General features: G+C 42.1%; 1 protein-coding gene and 1 long non-coding RNA gene across 2 annotated transcripts; one reads left to right on the top strand and one right to left on the bottom strand.

Annotated features, from left to right (window-relative positions):
- Window positions 1-76: 76 nt before the first annotated feature.
- On the top strand, window positions 77-12,198 carry LOC135256160 (receptor-type tyrosine-protein phosphatase eta). Its single transcript, XM_064338003.1, has 7 exons — window positions 77-255; window positions 4,436-4,457; window positions 4,896-5,096; window positions 7,508-7,768; window positions 8,951-9,211; window positions 9,383-9,410; window positions 12,156-12,198. Exons 1-7 carry the CDS (start codon window positions 187-189, stop codon window positions 12,196-12,198), a joined length of 885 nt encoding a protein of 294 aa, XP_064194073.1. The 5' UTR covers window positions 77-186.
- Window positions 12,199-14,945: 2,747 nt separating this feature from the next.
- On the bottom strand, window positions 14,946-16,934 carry LOC135255622 (uncharacterized). Its single transcript, XR_010330223.1, has 2 exons — window positions 15,743-16,934; window positions 14,946-15,635 (listed from the first exon to the last, which is right to left on the bottom strand). It is a non-coding gene; the product is annotated as an uncharacterized LOC135255622 (long non-coding RNA).
- Window positions 16,935-18,807: the final 1,873 nt, after the last annotated feature.

Here is an 18,807-nt window from a genome sequence, read left to right as displayed (position 1 = left end):
TTAACTTTTGATTGGGTGGGCAAGACGCCCGTTTGGGTGGGCTGAGCCCACCCCTGCCCACAGCTACCGCCGGCCGTGGATATATCTCGCGCGGGAGAAAGTAGAAGTAGGCGAAAGCGTGAAGGCAGTCCACATGCCTGGGCGACTCTAAGTTATTCGTGTGACTTTCACAAGCTGTCCTGCATCATGAGGCGACCACGGTCAGTCGAAACGGTGTCTTTAAAGACACTTCTCGTTATGCTCCTATTTTTGAAGGTAAGTGCCAATTTATGTAGCTAATTGTATTATTTACAGATTCAGTTATCTTTTCATGTAGTGTATTGTTGTTCCTATTAGAGCCCGACCGATGCCAGATTTTTGGGTCCGATGCCGATCCCGATTTGGGAGAGTCCTAGCCCACCGATTACCGATGTTTTGACCGATATTTTGTCAAAAAGTGCAACATTTTCAAATCAATTTGAAAAACCTATATTTTATTAAAGTTTCTATATTTAAGAACATTTAACTTATAAGCAAACAAATAAAAATAAAAATAAACACACAAAGAACTAAGTGTGTGAAATCAAAATAACTCCACACCTTGCTTTTACTCCTTTCTTTTCCAGCCATCTATAAAAAATTAATTTAAAAAAATCTGTTTCCAGTTTCAAACATGTATTTTTATGAATATAATAATTGTTGTTGTTGTTGTTATTAATTTGTTATTATTATACTTAGTATTTATTCTCAGTAAATTAATTCTATTTTATTATTTTATTCCTATTAGCTACATGATCTCAAAGAGTAAGACTTATTATAGCGAGCTTCCCTGTCCATAAGAATTCGGTGGTGAAAATAACTACAATGCGCTGACCCGTGACTAGATGACACACTCGCTCGCAATAACGCATTAGCTATTGACACAGCCTCATTATTTCTTATTATATATTCTCAATAAGTTAAATGAATTATATTTTCTTATTTTATTTCTACTACATGATCTCAAAGAGTAAGACATTATCTAGCGGAGCTAATGAGTGAATCAAGATGAAATTAAATTGACTGGATGAAATACGTGAAAAAAACTACAATGCGCTTTCGTGCAGGTTACCCGCGCTAACTGTTGGTTGCTTCACTTCTCCAACAGCAATCCTTTTCTCATATTATCACGACAAAGCTAGATAACATGGCTTAAGATGATCCACGTTAGAAGTGTTTTATCGGCATTTTTACTGTCTGGTTAGCTTGCTACGATGACGCCTGACTAGACGACACACTCGCTTGCAATAACGCGTTGGCTATTGACACAGCATCATATAGTAGCTAATATCATTATCTCAGATTAAAAAAAAACAAATGTGTGATGCATTCAGTAACCATTTTATTTTGGCTGGTTATTTATTTGAGAATACAGCGATTATGTGCTCACTGCCCCTTCATAAAGGCTTGCTAGCCAGCTAGCTTACTAAAGTGAACTAAATATGTTAGCTAGCTCGCTTGCTTGATAATGGGGATTGATAAACATAGTGGTCGTATAGTGGTAACGCATTTAATTAAAAACTTTCACTAAATATACATACCTTTATTGCAGCAATCGAATCTGTGCAGACAAGTCTTGCAGTGGAGAATATTGGATGAGGCACGAGTGACAAATGTATTGTTACAAAAGTAGCGCGTCAGCTGCTGCAGTTCACACTTGTATTAGAGCTTTCTCTACTGGATAATTCTAGTAAATAGCAATTACAACGTTCGAGCCGACAAGTACAGATAAATAATCAATGTTTTTTTGTTTTGTTTATTATACTTATTTAAAAATCGGGACACATCGGCTGCATAACTGCCGATCCCGATGTTGTCAAAAAAGTCAAATAATGGCCGATATATCGACCAAACCTATATATCGGTCGGGCTCTAGTTCTTATTTTGAGGGGACATTGTACAGTAGCCTCGCACCTGTTGTTGCAGGTAACTGTGTAGCCACTGATGTCCGCCATCCAAGGCATCGCTGCTTTCCAGATATTTTTGCTGAACCATACAATTGTATTTTTTAATCTAATGTAGAAAAAGGTGAATCAGGGGAACTGTTGTAACTGTCTGCATATTTTATATCTTTTTACTGAAATAATAGCTGACGCTGTTTAGGACATGGTTTATACATTTGGTTAGAAAGCTTATGCTCTCACCTACTGAATAAACGAATTCTCAAACAAGCCAGACTGTACTAAAAAGGGCAACAACGCCGTCAACAAAACGTGCAGCAGCTGGTCCGGTCTTAGTCCAGAAAAAGACGTCAGCTTGTAATACCACACATGTTGCTTTGGGTGTTCTCGAACTTTGTAGTACAAACTGGCTTGATCTACACTTCATCGATCCAACAGGTGATAGAATAAGCTTTCTAACTATGTATAATATGTCAAATTTTACTTTTGTAACACCGTTTAATATCCCGGCATATTGGAAACTTTGGTCTCATTAGAGCTGCATTACGCATTCAGTCTGTTGTAGCAGGGAAAGCAACACTTTCTCACCCCAACGCGTTTGCTAAAGTACACAACTCCACTTGCATGTTGTTGATGCACCCCTTGCCGCAACAGAAGCTAGTAGTACTGGTTACCAGCCGATGCTTATTCACAGAAGCTGTATTTAAAATGAGTTAAAATGCAACTATTTTAACACATATTTCTCGCCTCATTTTCGTTCTTGGAAATTTGGCTTGGCTAACACGTAATAGGCTACTCTGTCTCTGAGTTGGTCTCAGAGATAACAGATTAGACTCTGTTTTTATTGGTTAAAATGATCTGAAATTCACGCAAAAAAAAATTATATATATATAATTATATATAAATATATGTGTCGCAAATAAACTTGTTGTCGTGATTTATACATGGTCGATACTCTGTCTCTGTTTTCTAAAGAACTTTCACTCTGTCATGCACAAAGCTACTTGGTTGGCAACACACTTCACATTCTGCAGGAATTTCCAGTTATAATATGATATCTCAATTCTTCATAAATGGCAATAAATTAGGTTGACCAGGTTTAGTTTTTTGCCTCTCAAAACAGAAGGACGTTTTTTTTCAGAACAGAACTAACTGTGCAAATCTGGTGTGAGGATGGAAATGATCGCAGTCTGACTCGTCTTAGCCATCAGTTGCCTCGCTTCCCCTGCGAAATGCAAATGGACATCCGTGAATTTGGGGATGTGCCCCTCTTCATCTCTTTCGCACCCCGAGAGGCCCCGTACATGGTCTTGAGTGCAGCGTGCATGCTTTTAAGTGTGAAAGAGTGAGTGACAGCTTGTCTGTTAGGCCTGCCAGTGCTGCTTCCTCACAAACCCGGAAGTTAAAGACTGAGGGACATCTGAGTTCTGCTATTTCCACTGACAAAAGTAACCAGAGAATACACACTCAAATAACTGTCATATATCATTCATATATCATTGCCAAATGTTTTATTATTAAAAAGATATGGAAATTCCTGATGTCAAAAGAGGAATGTTATTATAATAAATGAAGTGTATTATTCATATCAAGGAAAGTAATACTCTGCATAAAGATAAATATAGCAGAAGTACTATTTTACTATTGGGATGAAAAATTATTTTTGAAATGGTTGTAATGATTGTGTGGTTGGTTTTTGGTTGATACCAGATATGTACTGTAGCTGGTGGAGGGACAGGCGTGAAAAAGCTGAAAATGTGTGATCTGTTTGGTTTATACTTACCAAACTCTGTCTCTGTTTATCAAGAACTGATTCCTTTGTCCACAGACAGTTCGCTTTTGCGAAGCAATACTTGATTTGGGATTGCTACTTTTCATCTTTTCGCACCAAGTACAGTTATTAGTGCACATGCGTGCGAAAGATGTAAGTTAGAAAATGAGTACAGCTTGTCTGTAGGCCTCCCAAGCTGCTTCCTCAAAACCGGAATAAAGCTAGGACATTGAGTTCTGCATTTCCACTGACAAAGGTAACATGGATACCACTAAACTTATATATGCATTCATATTATGCCAAATGTTATTATTAAGATGTGAATTCCTATTGCAAGAGGAAGTTATATATAAATTTTGGTTATCAGTGTACTGTAGCTTGGAGGACATCGTAAAAGCCGGAAAATGTGTTTGTTGGTTTGAACTCCAACCAATCCTCCCCCCACGTCCCAGAATGAATTCTGTCCCCCTATGTTATTATTTTAGCCATACATTATTTGCTAATGTTCATTGTGTTCAAATACTTGTAGTATTTATTCCTTACTGTCTTGAAAACTGGACACATGTCTATGCTGTTCTGAGAGGATTGTAATGCCACTACAGTTCCACACAAGCTGATATATGCAACTGAAGGGCACCAAAAAAGCTTTGACTGTAGAATGATTATATTACACTTAATAGTTCAGGTTTTATATTCCGTTTGTTTTGTGAAATTAATATCCTCTTTGTTTTTCTTCCCTTTTTAGGTCTCAAAGGAGGTGCTAGGCTGTAAGTAAACCCTTCTACAGAATGACTAAAGCACAGTTCAGTTGAAGAATGTGTCTGTGTAGGCATGTTACTGTACAGTATGTGTGTATACGCATGCATATGTGTCTGTGCGTTTGTGTGTACACGTGTTTGCGTGTGTGCACGTGCGTGTCCGTGTGTTTGTGTATTCATTTGTGCGTCTGCATGTTGTAATTCTAATCTATAAAACAATATTAGGAATAACAGTTAAGGATTTTAGAAATATATGTGCTGTAAAAATATAATATAAGTAGAGTTTGTATGACTGATTTATATATTAATATGTAATATATTTAATTAAAAAATATATACTTCTATGACTGCATGATTATGATACATTTCATGTAAACTACATAAATATGAGGTAAAAGCTCATATTACAATCTTTATGTGTGTTTTTCTTTTGCTGCTGCTATTTAGGCACTGATTGTAAATTTACAAAAGAAATATCAACATCTGAAATAATCATATCTGGGGCAAGCGAATGTACAGTGAGCTCTTCGGCGGTACTCCAAAATACTCCAAATGGCAATGGCCTCAATGTGTCAGGACTAGTGCCTGGAAGATCATACAACTTAACGTTGAACTGTTCTACCAAATGCTGCATACAGTTTACAACAGGTAAGGAGAATTCCCATACTCATACCATAGACATGCTCTCCTACCGTCCTCTCTGCTTTACATGCTGTACGTGTACTCAACTTTTTTATTTTGTGTGACTGAGTTTGGAAGACATATTTATTTGTTCAGGCATAAGATTACAAGGTTGGTATATGAAGTGGATCCAGTGGCAGTTTGGGAAGTCTTTCTGTTTTGGGGTGTGCTTCTCTGCTGTGCACATAGCCCACTGACTACTTTATACTCCACAGTCCAAACTGTAGATAGCTAGCAACACTCAAAGGAGGACTGTATCTCTTGTTAATGAGAACAGGTAGCCTGTGGGCACTTGACGGTTCATTACATTCTATTATGTTACGTTATATTTATCCAAAGCAATGTGCAGTATAGGAAAAACATAAGTGCACTCATCGGATTAATGTGAGCAGTAGTGGCAGGCCAGGCTAACAGCATTCCCAAATCAGCAGGTAAAGATGTGACATCACTAAAGTGCTAGTGCAAGTTAATTATGCTAACGATGATGTTACCCATCATTGGAATAAATTCATGTAGTGGTGACCCATGGAATCCAAGGGTGAATTAAACCAACCTACCCTCGACAGGACGAGTGTCAATTGTGTCCTGAAGCTATGAACTCCTGGTCAGCTGATGAGAGCCAAGATGGAGGTTCAGACCAGTCGCTATAAGACCCGTACAAAATGTTATTTGTATACCAATTGTTTCCATGGACCTATGAAACAATTATCATCAGTCATCACATTATCTGTGCCTCTGAGCTGGACTGTTTAATTTTTTTTTATATTCCAGTATATTCAGATATGATGTGATAAGTGTGCTGAATCTAATGCCAAATCTGAACGTACTGCAATGATGGTTGTTGAATTTAATGTAAGCCTGCCACCCCCACCTCCCCCTCTCTTTCACGCACAGAACCTGATGTCATCAGGAACCTCTCTGTCACTCACGTCACCACGGAAACTGTGTCTTTGAACTGGACTGCGCCGCAGAGAATGAGCTTGTTTTATAGAGTAGGGTGGAATAACGGCACTGTATCTATGAATATAACCACCAATGAAACGTCTGTGGTCATAACCGGTCTGACCGCTGGAGTCAGTAATTTTCATATTGTTGCGGTTGCTGCAGAAGCAAACTGAGGAGGTTCTGTCAATAGACGCAGTACACAAGTAAGTCTACCACCATGCATTTCTGCCTATTAAAATTCAATTTGACTTTTTCTTTTCTTACAGTATTGGTTAGAGGATTGTAATGTTGCTAGCTACTAGTAGATTTCTTCACTATTCATTATACTGGTATTAAACAGTCATGGTAGCTGCACTGTTCAACTACTTGTTGGGTTTGTACTATGGCTGTATTAGTACATGTGTTTGTCTTGTATTCAAGAGTCAATATTTCTGTGTTAAGGTTGTTCCCCACAAAACTGAGTGAAGTTGTTTAAACTTGCATTGCTTTCATGAATAACATAGTAATAATAACAACTCACAAGGCAGTTATAGAGGAATGCTCCTGACTAGACATTGAGGATTGCTCAACAGCATTATTTTTGGGAGTGATTGTGCTTGATCTATAGCTCAACATTAGTCATCAGCTGTGGCACTGTGCACTGTGGTGCAAATCAGACGTGATGAGATGCAGCTACAACCTGAGTCTACTGAGTAACACTTAGTCTGCTATCAAGAGCTATAGACCAAAAGAATACTCAACATTTTCCATATTTTTAGCATTGCAATTTCTCCTCACCAACTGTTAAAACCAGGATGTGTCATCAGGAACCTCTGTCTACATATATCACTGGCTTTGTAACACCTAGCGGAGTGAACTTTTTAAGATAACTGATACACTGATCTGTTCACACAACGTGGTATACTTAACCGCTAGGATCATATGAGCAACTTCAGGTGAAGTGCCTTTCTCAAAGGTACAATGGCAGTGTCCTACCTGGGAACTAAATCTGCGACCGTTGGGTTGCATGCCCAGTTCCCTAACCGCTACACCACACTGCTGCTTCAGAGTTAACATTCACTGCGAGCTATGCAGTCCTGTGCTATCATATAGGACCACAAACTCCTGCTACACCCAGTTGTTGTGTTGTGTTTGTTCATTGTCAAGTGCTCTGACCTTTGCTACATTTTTGACAGTTGACCGAATACATCTACTAACTGCGTATGAAAAACATTGAAAGGTGTTCAGTTATGATATAATACAGCATTTCCCAACCTTTTTCCTTCCGCAACACACTACTGTATAACCACAGACATAGCGTTAGGTCAAAGTCATTTCATTATCTGGGCTGAAAGTACTACAATGATGGTTGTTGAATTCTAACCGGAATTCATAGTTTTTTGTACGTATGTAGTATAACCATCCCACCCCCTCCCCCTCTCTTGCACGCACAGGACCTGATGTCATCAGGAACCTCTCTGTCACTCACGTCACCACGGAAACTGTGTCTTTGAACTGGACTGAGCCGGAGGGAATGAGCTCGTTTTATAGAGTAGAGTGGGATGACAGCACTGTACCTGTGAATAAAACCACCAATGAAACGTCTGTGGTCATAACCGGTCTGACCGCTGGAGTTCAGTATGTGTTCAGAGTTGTTGCGGTTGCTGCAGATAATCAAACTGCGGGAGATTCTGTCAGTGAGACTCAGTACACAAGTAAGTCTACTATTGCAGGAAAGGTGCTCATGTTGTGCGGAAAGCAAAATCTTGTATCAAAGTTTTCTGAGGGGCTATTCAATATTCAGGCTTTTTGTGTCGTCTTTAACAGTTCCTAACAAAGCAAGTGTTTAAGCAAGCATTGCTTTACTCATTTATTACACATTTTTTGCTCATTGTAAATTGCTCCTCACGTGTAAAGAAAATCATAGTGCCTTCTTAGCTTTTTTATAAATTAGTGGGTCAAATCATTCTTCAGTGCCCATACCTCCCTGTGGTCCTCTTTTGCCACACAGGTGAAGCTAAGCAGGGCAATTCTGTTTTAGAAGTGGTGTTGGTGTGCCAGTAGAGGACAGGCTTCTCTGTGGACCAAGTAGAACAGCCAGTACCCCAGTGCAGTGATGGTTTCATTGTAATTTGGGAAGTGCTTCCTTTGGGGGTGAGACAGTAAACTGAAGTTCTTACAAAATGGGGAAACGGGTTGAAAACGTAACTCCTGATTTACTTTAGTCACTTGAGATATAATACCATTTATCATAAAACAAGTGTTTTAACTTCAGTGTCCTTGTCCAATTCCAAAACTGGCCTCAAAGTTGACCCCCTCTCAAATGACTGAGTGAACAATCCTTTACATTTCCCACCCATCTCGATTCCCCTGGGGTGTCACTGGAAATGTAATTACTTTAAAAGTTCTTGGGGTAACCTTTCTGGTTAAATAAAGTTGAACAAAATCACAAGCTCCAACAAATTACAAAAGTGTGACAAACTACAAAGTTGAATTCAGGAAACCTGCAACAGGTAATTCTTGGCCTAGCAGTGGTGTGGTATCTTTTTAAAACATGTAAACAGTGGTGGTGACAAGTGTTCTTACACATGATTATGACCAATAATTGGACAGGAAGCTGAGCTACATGCTATGTGTGGATGAACAAATGGCTGCAGGATGTTGTTGAGCCTGAGATCACGACCATTATCCTGTGTTCCAGTAGAACTACAATATGTGATTTTTTATATTCCAGTATATAAAATCAACTTTTTAGATATTTGGAAAGTTGCAAAATCAAATGCAAAATGTGAATCTGCTGCAATGATGGTTGTTGAATTCAAGCTGGAATTAATCAATTTTTTAAAATATTTAATGTAAGCCTGCCACCCCCACCTCCCCCTCTCTTTCACGCACAGAACCTGATGTCATCAGCAACCTCTCTGTCACTCACGTCACCACGGAAACTGTGTCTTTGAGCTGGACTGCGCCGCAGGGAAATAGCTCATTTTATAGAGTAGAGTGGGGTGAGAGCACTGTATCTATGAGTAAAACCACCAATGAAACGTCTGTGGTCATAACCGGTCTGACCGCTGGAGCTCAGTATGTGTTCAGAGTTGTTGCGGTTGCTGCAGATAATCAAACTGCAGGAGATTCTGTCAGTAAGACTCAGTACACAAGTAAGTCTACCACCAGGTGGTGCATTTCTGCTTAATTCAAAACTTCAATGTAGACTTGTCTTTTTTGTAAGTGTTTGGTCAGCACCGGTGTGCAATGTGGCCATTCTGTTGGTAGAGATGTGACGTCTGAACCACGTGGCTCACAACATTTCTCTGTTTCTACGGCAACAGGGCCAGAGAAAGTGGTGAAGAACCCTGAGTTCTTTTTTAATGTCATATTTATTATCTTGACTAAGCATCATCAATCAATTTTTTTACTGATGTCTAATGTAGTTATTAAAGCTCTATGAAGCATTAATAACTGCTTTATGAAGCATTAATAACTGTACCATATTCTAAAGTTTTACCCTGCAATTTCCCTGTAGCAACTAATATTATTTTGCTGTGAATAAGTTTTGTTGCCTGTACAACAGAAAAATTGCAGAAGTAACCACAAACTACCACAGTAAATTGTCCTCACCCTGGGCAAAATTCTGGTTCTATGCCTGTAAGTCTGTTTTTTTGTACTTGGTGTTGTTTTCCATAATCCGTTTTAAAGTTACTATGGACAAAAGCACCTGTCAGACTAATGAAAATGGGATGTGGGCCATCAGACAGCCGATTAGCCCTGCCTCTGGGGTATTTTTTCAAAATGTTTTTGGGCTAACAGATCATTTTTCCTTCAGGGCCCTATCCTGTGAGGCAGCTGCAGGGAGCAGAGATCAATACATCCAGTATCTTGCTGATTTGGGATCAGCTGGAACCAAAGGACGGTTATACGTACAACGTCACAGTGGCATACCCCAACGGCACCCTGAAAAACCAAAGAGTGAGCAGTACCAGGGTGCACGTAGGTGGACTGCAGTCAGGGTACAATCACACTTTCACCATCACAACTCTGGCAGCCGATGGCACCGCAGCCGACCCTCGGTCCATCAGTTTATTCACAAGTAAGCCTTCCACGCTTAACATCAACATCAAGCGCTAAAACACAGACACCACTACCACTTCAGCCTGTAATTCTTCCTAGTTGTTTAATCAAGATTGAACTGTAACTTTGGCGTACAAATACATTTGAGGGATACTTTATTTTTCTCACAATTGAAGAATAAAAAGACACAGTTCTGTGCTTGTTGAATACACCCACTTTGGGATAATTGGACATACTTGCATCTCATTTGCATCTAGCGCTTTTTACCATACATTTACCGACTCTACTACTTTGCATCCTGTGTGAATGCACTTTTCTACTTCATTTTTTAAGTTGATCTGGATGAGAGTGTTGGCTAAAGGAATGTCATGTCATGCATGTTGCACAGCGAAAGGCTTCAGCTCCGTAAAATATTTCTTACATTTTGTGTTTTATTTTATTGTTCCTTGGGTTATTTAAATCCAGTTTTCCCCAGTTCTTTTCGAGTTCACAAACGAAACACCAGTCCTGACGCACACCAAATAATAATCCCCAAACTGTGAGCGGTCACGGTCGCTAAACAAATTTTTCATTTTGAAATGAAAAGTCTCTTTCAATGGCCCCTGATTTCACAGGGAGCATTCTTCTGCCATTATAAACAGAAAATAATACCATGCTCATTTGAATTTCTCAGAATTAGCAGTCGGTGTTGGGGGCCGTCCTGTTATATCAGGCACCATAGCTGTCTGAATTGAGGAACTGAAAAAAAAACCACATTTCCTGGAGCTCTAAAAGAGTTAATGGGAGGCTTTAGTGAAAGTAGTATGTTTAAATTAAACCCTTTTTGAAAGGCCTCTCTGTAATGTGCAAGTAGGGATTAGTCCCTCCCCTCTCTTGTGTCAGTGCATTAAATCTGCATGTCATGGTTCTGTGGTTTGTCTGCGTTTCCCCTTTTGGGCCGCCACTTCAGTTTTTAGTCCTGTTCAATTACCCTGTTTTATTGTATTATTGTTTTCAATGATTCAATTATTGTTTTTTGGTGTCTCGTTTTCCCTTCCCTCTCTATGGCCTGATTGTGCATTGTGCCCTCCTGTGTCTCGTCGGTGTCTTGTCTATTTAAGTTCCTTTCTCCCTTGGATACTTTTGTGTGTCTACCTGATTGTGTTTTGTCCTGAGTGTTTTCGACCCTGCCCGTGTTCTGGATTTTCTTTGTTTTTGCATTTTAAGAACTTTGCTTTGACAATTTGAGATTTTCCCTGCGTGGCTTTGTTTATGTATCTCCTTGGTTTTTGTTTTTATTAAAAGTAAAAATTCTTGGTTTGTATCTCCCCTTTTGGCCTTTGAGTATTTTTGACTCTGCGTTTGGGTCCATTCCCTCGCCTCACCTGACAGAAGGATCCAGCCAGTTCTGGACCCAGCAGAGATTTTTTTTTTTTCTTTTGCCTTCTTCCTTCCTGGGGTTTTCATTTTTGCGTTAGACATGCCACCGGTCTGGAGCAAGCCGGTGGTCACTCCGAGGCCCATTGGGTCCAGTCCTGTCGCCAGAGAGATGGCCGACAGACTCTTTGATATCAGCCAGGGGTCGCGTAATGTATTGGATTACGTGACTGAGTTCAGCGCTGTAGCCGCATGGGCTGACCTGCCCCAGTCAATTGTGTGCCAGATTTTTCGGGACGGCGTGAGGGACTCCCTCAACGGTCGGCTAATTTACTCTGGGCTTGAGGGGTGTTGTGACTTTAAAGCCCTAGTAAGAACGGCATTTCACTGGGAGGAGTATCTCCAGGGGGCCGCGGATATGGCGGCAGTGTAGCACAGTGGATAAGGAACTGGGCTTGTAACCGAAAGGTCATAGGTTCGATTCCTGGGTAGGACACTGCCGTTGTCCCCTTGAGCAAGGTACTTAACCTGCATTGCTTCAGTATGCATCCAGCTGTATAAATGGATACAATGTAAAAGTTGTAAGTCGCTCTGGATAAGAGCGTCTGCTAAATGCCTGTAATGTAATGTAATGTAATATGCCCCCTCTGGCCGAGACGTACTCCCGCCGTTCCGCAGGAGCTGCCTGCCCACTCCGCCGTCCCGCAGGGGCCTCGCCTAGTGTACATGCCTCACCAGTGCCTGTCAGTGTGTCAGGCTGTTTGTTTTTTTGTCCTGTCTGCCCGTCTGTCAGTCTGTATGTCAATCTTTGAGTTCACCCCTCTCCTTCCCTGTCTGTCTGTTCCTATTAGTGTCTTACCCCTCTCTCTGTCTCGTCTCAGTCCAGTGTTCTGTCGTGCCTAAGTCTAGTCCAGGTTTCCTCCTGCGCCGCCTCGAGCCCCGGAGAGGCCTCCTGCTCTGTCCAGCGCCCAGGAGAGGCCGCCTGCTCCACCCCAAGTCTCGGAGAGGCCCCCTGCTCCGCCTGTTGTCCCGGAGAGGCCGCCTCCTCCGCCTGTTGTCCAGGAGAGGCCTCTCTCTTCGCCCAGAGTCCCGGAGGGGCCCCCTGCTCGGCCTGTTGTCCCGCAGGGGTTGCCTGCTTTGCCTGGTGTTCATGCCTCGCCAAGTGCTCTCGCTCCCCCCAGTGTTCTTGCGCTGTCGCTGCCCCCACCCAGTGCCCAGAGACCTCGCCTTATCCATGTTCCCAACCGTGTGTCTGTCTGTTCACCTGCCCCCTTGTCTGTTTGTTTGCCTGCCTGCTTGTCTGCCTGTCTGCCCACGTTTGTTGGCCTGTTTATCTGTCCCCCAGGCCGTTGGCCCGTCGGCCAGTCTGTTCTCCCGCCTGTCTGCTTGTCTGTTAGTGTGTCAGACTGTTTGTTTTTTGTCCTGTCTGCCCGTCTGTCAGTCTGTATGTCAATCTGAGTTCACCCCTCTCCTTCCCTGTCTGTCTGTCCCTTAGTGTGTCTGTCGGTCTTGCCGTGTGCCTCCCCACCTGCTTGTCCCTTTGTATGTCCTTGTAGGTCTCCCAGTGTTGTTCCGGTGCCTGTGTCAGTCTGTTCCCTATTAGTGTCTTACCTCTCTCTGTCTCGTCTCAGTCCAGTGTTCTGTCCTGCCTAAATCTAGTCCAGGTTTCTGCCTTGTCATAGTCCTGTCCAGTGTTCTGTCCTGCCCTGCCAGTCCAGTTCAGTGTCGTCTGAGATCCTGTTCCATGTCGTCGTACCGAGTCTAGTCTCGTCTTCCTCCAGCCCTGAGTCTTCGGTGTGTCTGCTCCTGTCCCGAGTCCAGTCCCTGTGCCCGTCGCCTTCGCCATCCAGTCTAGTCCCTGTGCCTGTCGCCGTCCAGTCCAGTCCTGTGTTTTTGAGTCCCGAGTCTTGTTCCTTTCCAGTCCCGTTTTGTTTGTCACCCCCTCCCAGGGCCAGTCTCCTGGGTCAGGAGGAGTACTGTCGGGGGGGTACTGTCATGGTTCTGTGGTTTGCCTGCGTTTCCCCTTTTGGGCCGCCACTTCAGTTTTTAGTCCTGTTCAATTACCCTGTTTTATTGTATTATTGTTTTCAATGATTCAATTATTGTTTTTTGGTGTCTCGTTTTCCCTTCCCTCTCTATGGCCTGATTGTGCATTGTGCCCTCCTGTGTCTCGTCGGTGTCTTGTCTATTTAAGTTCCTTTCTCCCTTGGATACTTTTGTGTGTCTACCTGATTGTGTTTCGGTATGTGTCCCCACGTGTACTTCTGACTCTGTTTTGTCCTGAGTGTTCTCTACCCTGCCCGTGTTATGGTTTTGCATTGTTTTGGATTTTATGGATTTTCTTTGTTTTTGCATTTTAAGAACTTTGCTTTGACAATTTGAGACTTGCCCTGCGTGGCTTTGTTTTTGTATCTCCTTGGTTTTTGTTTTTATTAAAAGTTAAAATTCTCGGTTTGTATCTCCGCTTTTGGCCTTTGAGTATTTTTGACTCTGCGTTTGGGTCCATTCCCTCGCCTCACCTGACAGCCTATCTGTCCTGCTGGGCACTTATATAAATTATAGTCTTAACGTGCATTTATTTGGTACTATTGTGGCAGGAGCAGCTTCTGCTGCTCTTTTTTTTTTACATAATTTTTTTGAAAATGAAAAAAAAGTGAACCAGGCCATCTGATGAATACACTGAAAGGTTGTACAGTAAGGACATCAGTTACAATTGATTGCAAAGATGCATCAATTTAAATGCATTAAAGGAGTAACATGGTGGTTGAACGTGACACTTCCCAGTTGTCTTTAGGCAACAACAAAATAAATGTGCATAATTTTTTTATTCAGTCATTTCAATGTACTTTAAAACGTATTTTTCTAAGCCTAAATTTCCCACTATAAAAGTTCACCCGAACCGTCTGGGCGTGGTAATGAGAACTGTCAGTTAGCTATGATTGAATTTATTCTTGCTTATAATGCTGTCACCAAACATGCTTTATCACCACATTTCACATATTTCGATCTTTCTCAACGTAAACTGTCAATTTTGCACAACACTGAACAAAGACAGAACCATCCATCTCTGCCATATAAAAAGAACATGGGTCAAGCTGAACATGGTCGAGTCCAGCTAATCACTGAGCATGTACCAGTAATTATGGCACTCTACAGATCAACACTATTTAATACACCTTAATCATTTACTGAATTTACTGCCCGCATTCATGAAGCTGAAAATCACTAGCAATTTCTGTCGGAGGTTATGAATGAAAAACATCTTACAAAGCTACAAGTGCGACAGTGGACAAAAACAGGTCTTGAACAAAAAAATCATAGATCAATACAGAGTAGGTTCTGAAAGTATATATCCCGCTATACAACATGGCAGACGTAAGTCACGGTATGTAAAGGTGCCCATAAAGCCCTTGAGGGATAACAATAACATTTGTTACCAATGCAAATATGAACGACAGGAGTCTCGAGTAAAAGAGAAAAAAACATCCTTTTTATTAACATTAATTTAATAAACTATGGTAGGGAAGATAGTAAAATGCTAGCTTCCTTTATTTTCTCCAATTCATAAAATGATTTAATGAGCAATAACATACACAACATTTAACATTTCCACCCCTTACTGCAAACAGACTACCCAGCTGGCTTGTACCTTACTTGTGTTTGCTGCGACCTTAGAGAAGGGAATATACACACCTGTGAATGACACACTCCATTAAGATACACTGCAATTGTAATCACACTGCAAACTCCACAGAGCAAAGTAGAAGAACACACACATAGTTAAAGCAAAGCCATACGCTCTTAGTCAAGCACAGCAATCTAGAAGGGGCGTAAAGCAAACCCAACAGCATGCAGATAGACAAGCCCCTCGAATTAATGGCAGGCAGAGCACAAAGAATAGTTAAAGCAAGACTGGTTTAGCTGATTGAGTTAGAGCGGGGGAGAATGGCTAACATGAAAACAAAAAACAATTAAACAAACAGAAATGCTCAAGCTAGTCGACCAGCTCCGCGCACTAGCTAATCAACGCAAGGCCAGATACTATGAGCGGAAGCACGCTCACTCGCGGTAGCTGGGCAGCTAATTTGCAACATGTACATAAAACGAAAGGAAGGAACAGCGGTCAATCCATGTATCGGCCACCTACTCAAAATAAACCTATAAGCAAAACAAAAGCCACTGCTCAAACTACATGCACAGAAAGCATCCACACCCAAACCAAGAAGCCACCAATATAAAAACACGAATAAAACAATCTACATTACCGGATGACTCTCAATGGCTGTATGCGGTAAGGTCAGTCAACGCTGGCCACGTCATCTCCAACCGTGGCTTCCCCAGCTTACATACAGTACATGCACTTCCGGGTAGGCAAAACAACCTGCAGTCCTAACCAGAGACCGGCACAAACCATTTATCAACGCTGTACACAAACTTTCCACTCACAAGATTGTGAGGACCCCAAGATTTACGGCTCGCTGTCTGCCTGTTTAGAACATGCTTATATGCATATATTCGCGTATGACGTTACCGTGTCATCTAATTACCTACCCACCTCTAGCGGCTACACATTACACACAGCTCAAAGCATCCTCTCCTAGCACGTGTTATGGTCGATAAAAACATCCGAGTATGCCGATGAAAACCAACGGTGTCCGAATTTGCGGATGCTGCGTGAGGAACGTGCTCTGCGTCTGTGGAGCCGCGATGCTGAGTTGAAGTCGTACCTTACGGATGAAGGTGATGCTAATGGTGATAAATGCGGAGAGCCCCGGCTAAAGTGCTCTGCGCCTCTCCATGCAAAGCGCGGCGCGGCGCGGCACGGGGGGAGCCAGCAGAAGGGAAGACAGGTTGCCGTGGTAATAAGGCTGCTCCTCGCTGGTCATCCCCATGGACCAAACCTAGCAGTGTGAGTGCCCGTACACCAACTGCATCCATGCGCGCTATTCGTCCTGAATACCATACACAGTCTTTATGTTCAAGCTAGCTTTCACTATACAGCACAGACAGTCTGGTATCAGTCTGTCTGTACAAGCCACTCCTTTTATTAAAGAGCAATAACCCAATACAGCAGGTGTGAGATTGCTGTCTGCTGTCTAACAATGACCGAAAAGATCCATGGAACCCACTAACATAACCTATATGTAGGTATTCAAGTTAATATCAAAATAATAATATTTTATATTTTAGCAGCATTATGTGTCCCGTATAGACACCCAGGCACACACAAACCCCGCTGTATCTCTAGATAACACACATGGTCTTTCATGTGCAATGCAACAGATGACACTCCTGCCGACTAACGTCAGCACAACCTCAGCAATAACAACGAGAAAAATAAGAGTGCAAATGTTACAGCAACCACTGAACACAAAAGGGAGAGAGACGAGAGGTAGAGGAGTGGACAGAGGTGCACGGAAGACGGGGTGCCTACCTTTCCACCCGGAGAAGACGGCGAGAATGACAGCAGCGGGTTGTACAGCATCGTTAATATTCACATCACAGCAAGCGGCGGGGAGGTTGTGGTGGGGTGGTGGGGTGGTGGGGGGGGGTGCCGGACCCAGGGAGCCGATACTGTGACAGAGCAGACCTTTCCATCGCATTGCTCAGGTTGCTGTAACACCCCCCTTCTCTCCCCTCACCGCCCCAGGGGTACGATTTCCACTATTAAAAGGATTTGGGACGGGGGTTATCTGTTTGTGTCTTCTTTTTAGGTGGTTGGGGGAGGTATTGTTGATATTGATGATGTTGTCTCGCTTTGTTTGTTTGCTTGTGAGGCTAGATCCGCAGGCTGCTTTAGGTAGCTAGGTGTCTGTTCGGTATCCTTGGCAACAGTGAGAGGGGGAGGGAGAGAAAGAGAGAGACTGTACTGTGTTTTCAGTACTGCGTTTTGCACCCTCCCTTTGCGAGTATAACATGGCTGAGTCATCATCTCTGACCATGAGATTGGTGACATAGTGTGGGGATTTTTGATGATTCCTCTAAACAGAATCTTCAAGAAACTTGAGATCCTTTGGGTTGTGCTTGTGAGTTGCCCTTTTCCGTTCCAACCACAAAATTCAAGTCTGACCACTATATAGCACAAGCTAAGGTATTGTACGATATTTTGAGGCATGGGATTATATCCTTGCAGAAAAATTAATTCACGGTCAAGTTTAAGTTTCATGGAGAGCTGCAACAGTGCAAATTCCCCCCAGGGATCAATAAAGTACACTACTACTACTACTACTTATTACATTATTGGTTTTTATTACATAAAAAATTTGAAATCGATTACATTATTGGGAGTTACATTACATTACATTACATTCATTTGGCAGACGCTTTTATCCAAAGCGACGTACAAAAAAAAGTGCATTTCATGGTCGTAGACAACTGCTGAACACGGGTTCAGTAAGGTACAATACTTATTTTGTACAGCTATTTCTAGCCGAGAACAATGAACACTATTCTGGCCTAACATCTGCAAAGCCAACTAGGCAGAAGAATAAGCTACAGTATTAGGACAAATACAAATTACCAAGAAGTGCACGGATGGGGCAACATGTAACAAGTGACAGGAAAAAGGGTTTTTATTTTTATTTTTTATAAAAGAGTGAAATATGCAGCGTGGTGGTGGTTAGTCTATGTATAGTCTGAAGAGATGAGTCTTCAGGCCACGGTGGAAGATGGGTAGTGAGGGGGAGGTTCGGAGAGGGACGGGGAGTTCGTTCCACCACTGGGGAGCTAGGGTGGAGAAGCTCTGTGATCCCTTTGGGCGGGTGGGAGGGGTTACAAGGCGCCCTGCTGCCGCAGAGCGGAGTGGTCGAGCAGGCACATAGAATTGAGTCATGTCCTGCAAGTAGATGGGGGCTGTCCTGTTGGCAGCAGTGTAGGCAAGGGTCAGGGCTTTGAACCAGTTATTACACTATTAGTAGTTTATTACATTATTAGTTGCTACAGGGCTATGAATAGCCAAGATATTGTTAGTGGGTGAATTATTTCCACATGATTTTAAAAACTCTTGACAGGTCAGAGCTGTTTTGGGAGCACGAGGGGGACCTACACAATATTAGGCAGGTGGTTTTAATTTTGTGGCGGATCGGTGTATATATATATGTATATATATATATATATACACACACACATACACACACACATCTACAAACACAGGTTTGTAAAGTTACATAAGGCATTCATAGAGCATCACAGGACACCCATTGAAGAGGCATTCATATATCTATATGAAGCAGAATTAAAAATAATTATTCATATTCAGGAGCTATGAGGCTGGTCAAGTTGTTAAATTCAGAACATGGATTGGCTTAAAATATGGACATTAACAGTGATC

Source organism: Anguilla rostrata, chromosome 5 (assembly GCF_018555375.3).
Source record: "Anguilla rostrata isolate EN2019 chromosome 5, ASM1855537v3, whole genome shotgun sequence".
NCBI classification, from domain to species: domain Eukaryota; kingdom Metazoa; phylum Chordata; class Actinopteri; order Anguilliformes; family Anguillidae; genus Anguilla; species Anguilla rostrata.
The sequence above is the reverse complement of the archived record's forward strand: the minus strand, read 5'-3'. Positions and strand labels throughout refer to the sequence as shown.